This window comes from Sturnus vulgaris, chromosome 7 (genome assembly GCF_052056855.1).
Source record: "Sturnus vulgaris isolate bStuVul1 chromosome 7, bStuVul1.hap1, whole genome shotgun sequence".
NCBI classification, from domain to species: domain Eukaryota; kingdom Metazoa; phylum Chordata; class Aves; order Passeriformes; family Sturnidae; genus Sturnus; species Sturnus vulgaris.
Window position 1 is genome coordinate 28,699,285 of NC_142249.1, and position 13,806 is coordinate 28,713,090.

Below are 13,806 nucleotides of genomic sequence, written 5' to 3' on the forward strand. Positions count from 1 at the left end.
AAAGGAAGGAAACCTCACTCTACAGTGTCCTCCAACCTCCCCAGTCCCCTCCCAGCAGGACATACCTGATGAGGAATATATTGTGGTTGCTGTGTTCACGTCAGCTCCCATCATGGATGCACAGCTGGATTGTGTCAAGGAGCCTCTGACAGTGACGGGAGCGATGCTGGGATGGCGCAGGGCAGCCTTCAGGGGAGCGATGTGGTTGTACTGAACAGAGGACAGGCAGCCAGTGAAACCATAGGCATTTGCCTTGGAGACTTCAGGGTCCAGGGACAAACTGTCTGCAGTTCAACAGAAAAACACTCTGGCAATTAATGGCTTTAGGAAGGCATTAAGAAAATTAATCCTCTTTTGCTTTACCCACCCCTTTTACATCTATTGTCCAATTTCAACTGTTCAGGTTCTCCTTCAACAGCTACAAGTTTTTTTGCCTGACCCATGAGGTTCCCAAAGTCCTTTCTCTATAATGCTACTTACCTTGAATTGTCTTGCACATAAAAGCCTGCACTGCACTTTTTTCCTCATCCATTTTCCCAGCTAGTGGACAATATCTAGCACATCATATCTACAAACCATAACAATAACAACAAAAACAACAACAACAATAATAATACTAGTAATAATAAGTAAAACAGTAACACTAAATATCATAGATTTCTGGGGCTGATACTCGGTATCTTTTTTTTTTCATCAGTTGCACATATATGGACAATACTTTCAAGGCATTCTGCCTTCTCCACTCTTTGGATATAAGACCCTGCTCTCTATTGTCTGTCATAAAATGCTTTATGTGGCCTGTCACTTAATGGCTTGCTACCTCAGCTTCCCATTCTTCTTCAAGAGTTTCTTATTAAATTTTTCTGAAGCACCTATTCATGTGCTACTACTTTTTTATTATCAGAATTCCTAGGAATCTTCCTAGCTATGAGTCAGGCTCTTGCTCTACTAGCACCATTTCACTAATAAAACAAAGAATGAAACGATACTTCTTCTTGTCTAAATCAAAATTAAAACAAATATCTCTGTGTTATTTTCCAGCCTGTAGACAAAACAGCACAAATAACTTATCTGTTGGTATGTGTTCAGTTAAATTTGAGAAAGTAAATCAAAGGCAAGGGGTTTTTTTTTATATAGTCATAGAATGGTTTGACTTGGAAGTGACCTTAAAGATCATCTCATTCCAACCCCCTGCCATGGACAGGGACACCTCTTACTAGACCTGGTTGCTCAGGGCCCCATCCAAGCTGGCCTTGAACACTTCCAGGGATGAGAATCCATAACTTCTTTGGGCAGCCTGTTCCAATGTTCCACCTTCACAGTAAAAAATTTAGGTCCAAAAGTTTTAATATCAAAGATTGTTTGGGAAAGTCAGGGAAGGACAGTGAAGCCATTTTCTATTTTCTCCAAACTCACACTATTTACTTTCCAGAAATTGAAATTCATGCTCCTCAGAGGTCTCAAGCATGATGCACTTTATATCTAGGTCAATCAAACAAGAAAAAAAGCTTACAAATGCACACAGATACAGTATCAAAACTTATCCAAAGTCTTAAAAAATACCTACTAACAGAAAAGAAACTCCAACTTTCTAGCATCTAGAAAGTTTTGGTAATACTTCCAATTAACTGGGAAATAAGGGTTCCTAGCTTTTCAAGTTTGTTTTCAAATTTTGAAAGAATAAGATGCTAAATTCTAAAATAAGGTCAAATTTTTCCATTCTTATTATAATACAATGGTTTTGCAAGTGATCAGGATCAGAAAAAGAAAAGCCTTCTCTCACAGCTAACATTGCTATTTCAATTATATAAATGTTTTTATATAAGAAAATACCGAGAAATCTCAAAGTCAGCCCAAATCACATGTTATTTTTGTGCTCAAGATCTGTGACTGTTATGCCATGCATCCAGAGGGAATTGGCTGAGAAAGATTTCCAACTATGTTTGAGCATCTTTGTGGAAGTGTAACACAGAGTTTCTCAGCAAAGCAGGGTAAAGCATCAGCTTGGTCTCCCTGGGGCCTTAGGGGAGAAATGCTCAGTCTGCAGAGCTGTCACGGGCACAGCCTCTGAGCTGCAAGATGGGAAGGGAAGCAGTGAGGCTTTGCCACTGGAAAACCTGCAATCTTGCAGAAGTTCACATTTGCCCTTCTGAAGGTATGTAGGAATTGACCGCATTCTGATTTTTAATGAGATTTTGGCTGAAATGTTATAAAACAGACAAAGAATTGCTTCCAAGTTCCTGCAAGAAGCTTTTATATACTAAAAGACTGATTTACAGTATTTGCCATCTTTGTTGAATTTATAAAACCCTTTGTAAACATTCCTACACTCAGTCTTTATTGTTTTCTTAGCTCTGACTCAAAAGGTGAATTTGTTGCTATCTTTCATAACCAGGCAATCTAAGTTGCTCTGTTCTACCCCAAGTGCAAAAAGTAAAGCCTAAGAAATAACGTGTTCCTCTTTCATGGTACAGTAGTTTGAAAAGTCTAAGATTCAGTACCTTTGTGGACATTTTTAAAAGTTACTTTAAGGGCCAATTCCATGGGCCTTTTGTCAAAGTAAGCTTTGAATGAATGAGAACTCAGAGATTTGTTGTTGAAAGACTTTAAAATTTTGGGGGAAAAAAAAAATCAAAAGAACAAACCAAAAACAACCCCTGAATCCTGTGGTAAAAATTCCACATGCACAGATACAGCTTGCTTTATCATACAGCTTTAGGTGTGTGCATACAGCTTTAGGTCTGTCAGAAAAGGCTTTCACTGTCCTCAACAAGAAAGCTGCACAACTTGGTGGTGAAAGACTTGTGCTGGCCTCTGAATTCTTGAGAGGATAATGTAAATCTGTGATTATGATAGTTAGCTCTATGAAAGCCTTATTAAAGGACACTGTCTTTTGAAGGTTTTGCATCACAACAAAATGGTTTTTTCAAAAGGTGTTTTTATTGTACGACACAGTGCTCAGTGAGAAAAGCAACTTGGTGAAGTTCTATGGTCTGTGCTGCAGCCAAGGTCATAAGAAACTTCAGTGGCCTCCCTCTGACCTGGCAATGCTGGGAATCTTTCCCTGCATTTCACTGGTCTGGAAAATCACACTGAATTGCTGCTGATGGCTTGGTTTGATCTTCTGACATTTTAGCATTTCATTTCTGTTCCCAGCATTGGAGAATGAGTTATTTTGGATAATTTCTCCACGGAGAATAAGAAGGCAATCTTTTTCAGCTTTTAGTAATTAAACTGCTCATTCTCCACAAATTAAGTTTACCCTACGTTTAGGAAGTAATTTTTAAGCTTTATCTGCTGAGTTGTGCATAAATTAGCCTGGCTTCTTGTTGGGTTCTGTAGTTGATCCCTGGAAGCTGTCTGCAATGTCACAGCTCAGCAAGATTTATGTTGGTTTTCCATGTATTTGCAATGGCTTTCCATGATAATGAGGATTAAGTCTAACATGTGGTTGTATTTTTTAAACTTTATGGATTGTATCAACATAACTTATGTGCTGATTTATTCCTATTCAGAAAATCAGACATCCTGTTCCCCTGCTGTTTCTTTATGCACCTCTGCTACATACAAAACACTTGTTTTAAGATTTTAAATAAAGCAATTTTAAGTCTTCATATCTCAGTAATGGGAAAATCATTTTTATCATGAATGGAATTCCATGAGAATTCTCTAGGACCAAGCATCAATCTGCTCAGTAATGAAACAGCAAGTTGACACATTAAATGACAACAAGGAGGACAGGTAACTGGAATCAGAGAGAAATCAAAAGTGTTATTTTTGTGCAGGGAGAGTGGGTAAAATACCCTCTTTCTAAAGGCATCACTGTGTAAAACAGGATCATAAACATTATTCAACACATTTTTGTTATTTCCTTATAAACATTATTTTCATGTCACTCAGAAATTTAAACCTCATTTTGCCAGGGTGCTGAAGAGGACTGGCAAGATTACTTCTTGGACATTGTCACCAGATTTGACACCACGACCTTGAGGCAAAAGGCACTTGTAGTCTCCACACGCTGCACCTGTCTTAGAAGAGCTGACTACATGGCACTGTGCAGGTACCTTGAAAAATTCTCTGCTGTGTCCATCAACGATCTCAGTAAACACTGCTGACATTAATCACTCCATTAGAAAGGGCAGAAAGTGTATCTTGGGTTAGCCTGGAACCCAAAAATATAACTTTGGAATAATCTAATTTTCTGGTGTGAGTCTGCCACAAAGACAGTGGAGTGAAAACCACAAACGTTTTTCCTGGTTACAACTGAGGTCAACCAGTTCGATTTTTGCTTAATAAAATAATGAATTTGAACAGGGGACAAGCTTCAGACATTCCATGCCCCTCCCAAGCACTTGTGAAAAACAAGGAACAGCAAGAGCAAACTAAAGGCACTGCTTCTCATGAGGTACCCAGGAATGAACAGAATGCCCAGACGAGCACAATGAGCCTGGGTTTGTTTTGTTGTAATTGAACGTTTTGTGCCAAGTGTAACATTTAAGGATTTTTATTTCATTAGGCTTTGCAGAGATAATTTAAGGCATGCATTTATTATGTTTTCTCAAAGACAGTTTATCATTGAGAATGAGGCACTTGGAGTTGCAATGGGAAATTTGTTACATGCCATATTTGACATTTGAATCCTAATCTGCCACAACACAACCAGTCCTACATGATTCTGCATGGGCTGAAAACATAATCCATAAAAAGAAGAAAATATGCAAGAAGATGGAGAGATGATGCACAAAAGAATATATGCTTGTCCCAGAAGCAGACAGCTAAAATCAACTCAAGTAGCAAGAATTCAGTCTAAAAATAAAATTTCTGGATAGAAGCAGATGACATTGGACTCCTATTTAGGCAGTATTGTCATCAATAAAACAGGTATTTAAGTGTGGTGTTACGATCATAGAGTAAATTATATTGCTGGGGAAAAAGTTGGAATAGATCTGGTCTCTTTTTTATAGAAACTTGATGGCATTATTAGCTTAGGCCTTGGACTGCCTGGGGTAACCAAACTGCTTATTTTAGGTTCTTGCCATCTTGCTCCCAAAAGCCTCTGCTCTTTCACCTTATGTAGTAATTTCCATTTTCCTTAATGTTTTACTAGGCTACTAGGAGGAAAATCAATGACTTTTAAAGGAACCCTAAAATTCACCTGAGATCTTTGTTCACAATATGGTCTAAGAAGCAGGTATGTAGGGTAAAAAGAATCTGAAGTAAAGAAATGAGCTTTGCAGTGACCAGAAGAGTCCAGCCAATATCTCTTGCAGACATTGTTGCATTGTTTAAACTGTAAAATGTTATCTGGTGAGCTTAAAACCAGGAATGTCTTTCCATTAAAAATAAGGAAAAAAAAAAGAAAAAATGGACTTAAGCATTTTTCACAGAAAGCCTCTAAAAGGAGGTACTTCTTTAAGGCAGCTTTTGTATTTCAGAGTTAATGACAACTTACACCTTGAGATTTAATTCAACTATCATCATTTAATTCATCTATCCCTATATAATACTCTTGGATGAACTGCTCTGTGATCTCTTCAGTGTACAGATTCCATTTTCTCCTCATGAACTTTTAAAAGAAAAGCTAGTTTAGAAATCCTAAGAATTGTACTGCACCTACATAATGATTTTAATAAAGTTACTTTCCAGATAAACTTTATTTTAGGTACACTTTATATCAAAGCTGAATGACTCAGTGGAAACTTGAGTTGTTTTAGTTCAGATCTTTAGAGATAAAAGATATCATGTTCCTGTGCTAGAATACACAATCTACCAGTGTGGGAAGATCTGTTAATTGATCACTTTGAAGACACAAATAAATTAGCTCAACACCAATAGGTTCTAAAGAAATACTTGCAACCTTTTTCTTCAAAATCTTCTTGAATCCTTTCAGTGCTGCCCTTTTACTTTGGTATCCCTACACAGTTACTATATTAAATTGCTCAGACACAAATACACAAACAATGAAATCCACTTCTCTGCATCAGAGATTATTTTTCCCAGGGACAATAATGGTGAAAAATTTAGCCATGTTGCGGCACAGTACAAAGTTTTCAAGGATTCATTAAAGTAAACCTGCAAACAAATAAATTATATTTTCCACTGGGATAGCAGCTTTTTGTAGACAACATCTTTTGCAGATAATGCAGGCAAATGTGTCTCTGAGATCAGAGAATTACAGAATAATTTGAAAGACACCTCTGAAGGTCATGCAGTTCAATCCCTTGTTCAAAGCAGAGCCAGCCTCACAGTTAGGTCAGAATGTTCGTGTGGTTAAATACAGCAGTATGATCTCTGCAAGGAGCACTTAAAGTAAATGAACTGGGACTCTGGTTAAGATTTCACTGAGGCTTTGCCATAAACTGTATGACCCACTTGGGGCCTGAATCCAGTGCCCACTAAAATCCATGGAAAAACTCCCATTGATACTGATGAGCTTTGGATAGGTCCTTTTGTGTCCTGACTCTATATTTGTGAAGTAAAAATGACAACAAACTACAGGATAATAATATTTTTCTACTGCTGTTGGGTACAGCGAGGATGAATTCAACAGACGTCTGCTGGCTACTTGAATGATGCTTCCTTTTACTCCCTCGTCTTCAAAGCCACACTTATATTTAGATTGATCTTTCCAAGGCAGCTATATGGTCCCATTACTGTGTATCTGAAGAGCTCACAGCCTTTAATGCTTTTATCCTCCCAGCACCCCTCTGATGCAGGGCTGTTCTATTATCTATGCTTTACTGATAGAGAAGGGAGATAGTAAAGCTCAGACTGGTTCCAGTGGGAATAAAATGCCTGCTTACCTTTATATCTGCACATAAATGGCTTACCCAAGGTCATTCAAGTAGTCTGTGGCAAAGTGAGTGTCCCTATGTTTTGAATTCCAGGTGAGACTCCTCTGCCTTAAACAGAGGGTTTTTTTCCCCAGAATTCACAGCTGGGAGTAAGGTAACCATTGGGAAAAATATAGCCAGTTTGAAAAGAAGAAAAAAAAGTTAGAGTGTAAGTACCTAAAGAAAGTATAATGGGGCTGGGGTGCGGGCAGTAGAAACAGGGGAAACACTATTATTTTAAAAACTGGTCATTTTATAAAAATTCACTTTTCAAAAGTTCCTGCTGTCACAAGAAAACCTGGCGAGGAAAAGTTTTAAGCTTTTATGATGTCCTGCTGGAAGACCTCTTTGAGATTTCCCAGTCAGTAGAAAATTAATGGTGGAGTCAAAAAAGAAGGTGGTATAATCATCTGATTAGGCAGCCAGGATCAGGCTGTAAGAACAGACAAATGAGAAGTGGTGTGACAGGAAAGAAGAGAGACAGATTTTCAGAAGATTATAGCATGGATATGTAGGGCATGTAGAACAGAGTTTTTTACGTGGTTCTCTTTCAGTGGACACTTACATTTCTTAATGAATGCCTTTAGGTGTGTAATTCCAGTAGCATCCATAATAAACACTACAGGAAGTCTAGGTCTGTTCCAAAGCACCACATGCCTCTGGAAGTTTATGCTTTGCTGAGGGCATGAGCAATGAGAAGGAAAAACTTGGCAGATACTGGTTCATGTCACCCATATTTACCTGGTGAGCCACCATTAAAAAAAGCTACAGTCAACATTTAACCCATACAATAGTATAAATTACGATTTAATGTATTTATATAAGTTCCACAGTCCAAAAATGACAATGTCCAGCTCTCCTCTTTGCACGACAAAGCAGCACTCTTAATACTATAGCAGTAGGAATTTCTAGTTCGGTTTTGTTTTTCCAGCATTGAATAGTGTGTAACCTGAGTAAGTTTGGAGGAGATATAAAATTGTGAAAGTTGGTAGATTAGGTGGTTGTGTCACCATTCGGAGGGATGTTGACAAGCTGGAGGAATGAGAAAACAAGAACACTGCATTTCAACAAAGGAAATGAGAAGATCTGCAGTTGGGCTAGAAAGAACTCCGTCCAGCAGCACTGTTTGGGGCTGAGCAGCTGGAAAGCAGCTCTGCAGAGAAAGGCAGATTCCCAGTGGGAGAGAAACATGGACTTACTGGAGTGAGTTCAGCGAAGGGCTGCAAAGATCATTTAGGGACCAGAGCATCCCTCTTATGAAGAGAGGATTGATAGAGCTGAGACTGGTTATCCTGCAGGGAGAAGGCTGAGGAAGAGCTGTGATTTTCTGAGGGCATAAGGACTCTACTCAGCATAGCTACAGCTGTGGGGTAAAAGCTGGAAAATTAAATCCTGGTATAGAAGAGAGTTGGTGGAAATTCACTTAACACATGAAAAAGAAACTGAAACTAGGGGTAAGCTGGAATTAAAGTGACTTGCTGGGATGAATTGTGTGATTTCCAGTACAGCAATAACATTTTTCACCACCTAGATGGCCAAGTTTATGGCTTTAGTGTCATTACAGAATAGGAGCTATTGCTGTTGCTAAAACAAAATCTCAATGAACTTTGGGTAAAGAGAGACATAAAAGAAGGAGAAAAGCTGGTGGTGCTCAGTGGAACCGAATGCCTGACCTTTGGAGATGCACCTGACCTTTTTGGCTCTCCAACAACTTGCACTTGTGAATCTAATCATATTTTTGTGACTAAATCTAGTTTCTCTGCATAAAGCTCTCCATGAGCTATACCATGTCAGCTTGCTGGCTACATTTTTGAAGGTCCTTGTGCTACCTTCCATCTTTCTGGTTAGTAAACCCTTGCTTTATTGATTTGGTGTCTACAGCTGGAGTTCTAAGTAGAGGTCAGGATGTGTAATATTCTTTTAGATTTTAATCACTAAAATCACTAAAGCTCACTTTTGACAAAATGAGAATTTTAGCTCTAAATTGGGCTGAAAACTGTCAGGCTGAAACCCAAACCTGTCCACAAAGGCTTTGAAGATGGCTGCATTCTGAAAAAAAATAATTAAAAAAATTATATATATAACTAAGAAGATAATCAGGTCCTGCTCTTAATCTACTTAATAAAACATGATGCAGAATGTACTATTGTCATTCTACAGAGTTACACTGCACAAACAGGCACTAGAGGATGTCTGTAGTGTCTGTCTAGCTGCCAGTCCCACAGGCCTCGTGTGCTAATAATGAAACATATAAAATTGCAATGGTGACTCAGGTGTCAGGCTTGATATGGAGTTCCAATTTGAACAAAGGACTGAAATGTCCGTAAAGAAGGAAGTATTTAGAATATTACTGAGGAAGAACAAGACTCTTATATAAAGGAATATGACATACTTGACAATGAAAAAGAGCAATTCTATTTTCCTAATTTCAGGCAGGGTTTTCCTGGTCATGTAATGGCTTTGTAGTGTGGAGGAGTAAAGATCAAGAAGGTCCATGTACAGAACATGCAGAATTGTGGCCTAAGCGCTATATGCAATATTCCTTGCAGAATTCAAATGAAAAAGACTGGCAGCGAAAAAAGGTAGAGGGGATGAAGGCTCATTGTGCTGGTCTTATCATTAGGAAACAGAAATGGCTGGAGAGGAGCAAGCTGCAGTCAGCAAAATGGTATCATTAGGCTAAGATGCTGCTCTGGGCAGGCACACAGGCTGTATGAATCACTTCACTGGAGGGAGCAATAGGAGTACTTAATATTGCCATTGGTGCAAACAAGTAAAGCTGCCAAAGTTTAGCATTGATGAGATATATAAATAGGAGCAGTGGAATGCTCAGGCCAACTCTTACAGCAAAACCAAACAAACCCCCAGTTCTATCAAAAACCCAACACACAGCACAGGCTAATTCCAGCACTGTAACATCTCATGAATCAGGAATATTTTTAGTAGAACCTACCTGTGACCTTGCCCAAGGTGAGTGACTTAATGGCCTTAAAATCAATCTCAGAAAAGTTGTGTTTGAGTTTGAGAACTTGATCAACCTGGAAAAGGTCAATAAAATTACTTCAGTACAACAGCACATGGACACCCCTAGATCTCATTGTACTGCAAACTTTTGGGAACGTTCTCAGCTGCAAATCAGTTAATTCTGCCCCCAAGCGTGATTCAGTTTCTAAAGATAGCAAAGTGAATGTGCTTTGATTTTAGCATGAGAAGCTGAAAGGCATACCAGAATAGTCATATAAAGGACTTTGAAGAAACTTCCCCTGCAGAAAAGCTTAAAATGTTTGACCCTGAAATCCCTTGGCTTCCCAAAACCCATGTCTAGTCACTTCAAAATACACTCAAAGGAGGCCACTCTAGAAATATATTGTGAAGAATTAGTTCTGCACAGAAGAAAACCACAGAGCAGCAGACAATAGTAGACTGGTTCTTGAGGAAAACCCTGGCTTTTAGCATAACCTTTCTTCTTAGATAATGAGGCCTACCCACTGTAGTTGTCTGACGTTATTTTACCACCCAGAGATAGAAACTGTAGAGAAAAAATAAAAAAGCACTGCTTTGTGTTTTTGTCTTCTCATTCTATTCCTTAAGATACAACCTCTCTATAGACTCTGCCATCCTTCCCTGTTAAACGATTTTTTGGCCAGATCTAGACAATGTGTTTTGCAATATGAATGGCTATAATTAGCCTTAGAAGAAAAGAAGAAGGAGCAGTAAGCTGGTCCTCTTCTCCCTGTCTTCTCCCTCATGAGGTTGTCACACTAAGCATGGCTTGCTTCTAGTTTCTAGGATGGGGCACTGCCATGTACATGGTGACTGCACCCTGTATTCCCTCAGCTTTTCCTTTTCTGTGAGAGGATAAGGAAGCTGGGGTCACATCCTACCTTGGGAAACATACCTTTACTGAAATGAAATTCCTCAGCTTTTTTCTCCCTTTTGAAGCTTTTCCATGATCCATGCTGTGTATTTCAATGGAGGCTACACATCACCCAGACATCCCTAAGCCCTAGAACCAATCCAATTGTCCAGATGAATTTCTGGCCAAAGATGTTTCCTAATTCACAAATTGCTCTGCTCCTGAATCAGTGTGAAACCTTTGCCTCCTGCTGGTGATCAGGCATTGAGATCAGGGGGTCTGATTCCCAGAATCCACAGAATCACACAGTGGCTTAGGTTGGAAGGGATCCTAAAGATCATCCTGTTCCAACCCTCTTGCTGTGCACAGGGACATCTCCCAGTACACCAGGCTGTTCAGAGCCCCATCCAACCCGGCCTTGAACACTTCCAGATGGGAATCCACAACTTCTCTGGGCAACCTGTGCCAGTCTTTGTGAAGTGTTATTTAATACTCAGCATAAGCCATAGCATACCTGAATGACGAGCTCTCTGCCTTCCCTGTTAATCTTCACATGGTGCAGTTCTCGGTTGGCAAAATTTCCAGAGTCAATGGTGAAAATGAGGAGCCCATCCTTACTCAGCTTGTATCGGACCTGTAAACTTCCTTAAAAGCAAAGCAAAACCGTATGTATAAAACCCGTGCCAGTAATGCAATATCATTCAATAACTTTACACAACAAATAACTCACTTTCTTTTTATTGCTATGGAGTAACAAGGTTAGTAAGTCAAGAAGAAGGTCAAAAGAGTTCAAGCTGTAATGAAAAGTGTGAAGAAAATAATGCATTGGAGGAGCTTTCCTTCCTACTGGGTTAACAAACTGCTATGGAGACATAACTTAATGAGTAACTAAGTATATCAAAGGCGAGTATGCCTGTCTGCAGGTCAGACATCGAGCACTGCCAGAAGGTGATCTACATCATCCTGTGAGGGATCACTTCCAGCAGAGGGCATGCAGGGCTTGCACTGCTCTACTAAACTAATAGTCCTGAATTTTTATCATTTATTTTCATCCAGATGTAACACACAACACAGAAGACAGTGACAACTGCAAGAATTATAACTTAATTTCAGTTAAAGGCCTGTATTTACATTACCATTTATGTGTAATAAAGAAGTACCTTTGCTTCTAATATACTTGAAGGAATTAATGCAATTCATATAAAAACGAATGCCAAATATCTCATTCAATCTTGCTATCAAAAAATGCATTGTCACTTCTGATAAATAACAGTACCATCATGAATCAAAATGCACAAGGAAACAAGGAATCCAGTATGAATTTTAGTCCTTCAACAAATGACTACAGGGAATGTTTATAGATGATATAGACAGATACAGATAGATATAGATAGATATGGATGACTACAGGGAATGTGTATAGATGATATAGACAGATACAGATAGATATAGATAGATATGGATGATATACAGACACATGGAGCTACATATGGCATAATCTAAAAGAAAAAGAAACTATTCTGGTAACATCCTTTCAAGCATACTTTCTGGGAATTAAGTAGAAGAGAGAAAAAAATATCTGAAAATTTGGAACTCTTTTTATGCATCAGCAACCAAAATTCATGGAACTGTAGTACTGTAGAGTTAAAAAGCGTTTCTGAGGCTATTTTTTACTGTCTCCAAAGAGTAAATGAATGCTGACAGCACCCCAACCCTGAGAAACGGTCTTGCATTTATTCCCTGTCCTGAAAATCATCAGGAATTTTTCCACCTCTACACACCTCACCATGAGGCTGGTTACCCTTCAAGATGGAATCTCTAAGTCCAGTTAAGATCATTTCCCCCCCGTCTTTTCCTTTGCCAGGATGTTTTCCTCCCAAGAGCTGTACTTTAAAAAAAAAAAAAATTACTAAATTCAGTATATCCCAGATGAGCACTGACACTCTCTGGGAATTGTAGGATTGAAAAAAGCTTACAAAATCAAGAGGGAAAATGAGAATGAACTACTAGGATGAAGGCTTTTTAGCTGATTGAGAGGTCTGCTGGATCAGGAGAAATTTTAAAGTGGAAATAAAAAAAAGCGATAAACGGCATTTAAATTCTCACACATAGCTATGGACATTAGAGGGAATTTGTGAAGACATCAAGGTCAGTAAAAACTGCTAAATTATTCAGTGTGATATTATAGGTCCCAATTCAGCTGCCCCAGATCATACTGCACAGCTCCCAGCCCTCTTTGCATAGTGAGGGCAAGGAGGTGCTGTCCATCACCATGACTGTCACACTCAAAGGTCCAAACCTAAATCACAATCACATTATCTGGCACTGAGTGGAGGAGGCATCAACAGGGATTAACAGTGTAAACATCTTAGAAACACTTTAGAAATACATGAGAAAAGAAGCTCAAGTGCAAGGAAGTTCTGATTTGCTCTGGGCAGTGGGAGGGCTGATAAAATGCAGAAAGGTTGACTGACCCTACACACCACAGCCAAGATGACCACACAGAGTAAGCTGGAACTAAAATATGATAGTCTAACAGACTGGTCCAAACTAAAACTCATGGCTCAGCAGAAGCACTTTATAGACTGCCTCTTACCTGGAGCCTTTGAAAGGGATGTAAAGCAGAAAATGAATCAGGGCCTGGGTGTGCTCTGTGACCTTAGTTCATAAATGTGAAAAAACTTGGCTCTTTTTGAAGACTATGGACACACATATATATAAAATCATAACTGGTACTACTGTATGCAGGTGATCAACATCAACAAGCAGCACATCTGTGTTCAGAGGGAGCCAGCATGATGTGCAGCCTATCCAGGCTCTCAGCTGCAGCAAACAGGGATTTACCCATTGACTGTGTCAGGGAAGCACTGATTTTAAACCAGAAACCATCTGTTCCATTTTTTGGGAGACAATGGAGGAGGTTTTTGGCATCCATTAGGAATAGATCTTACTTTCTAAAGTGGTGCAATTTCACCTTAAATCATGTAAAGAGATCAGTGAATGGCATTTTATTTTGTCAAATTGCTTTGAGTTCCAGTGGCAACTTTTTTTATGGACAGCTGCTCTTCAAAACTGTTGAATTCAAGTTGGCATTTTGCCTGGGGCCAAATTTGCATT

At 39.0% G+C, this 13,806-nt stretch overlaps 1 protein-coding gene across 1 annotated transcript in view; it reads right to left on the minus strand.

The window, feature by feature from the left end:
- CNTNAP5 (contactin associated protein family member 5) overlaps positions 1 to 13,806 on the minus strand; it is a 269,015-nt gene that overhangs the window by 7,159 nt on the left and 248,050 nt on the right. Inside the window, exons 20-22 of the mRNA XM_014871836.2 lie at positions 11,204 to 11,334; positions 9,787 to 9,871; positions 66 to 284 (exon numbers count right to left, since the gene is read on the minus strand). Coding sequence (XP_014727322.1) covers positions 66 to 284; positions 9,787 to 9,871; positions 11,204 to 11,334 — 435 coding nt within the window. The remainder of the gene's footprint in view (positions 1 to 65; positions 285 to 9,786; positions 9,872 to 11,203; positions 11,335 to 13,806) is intronic.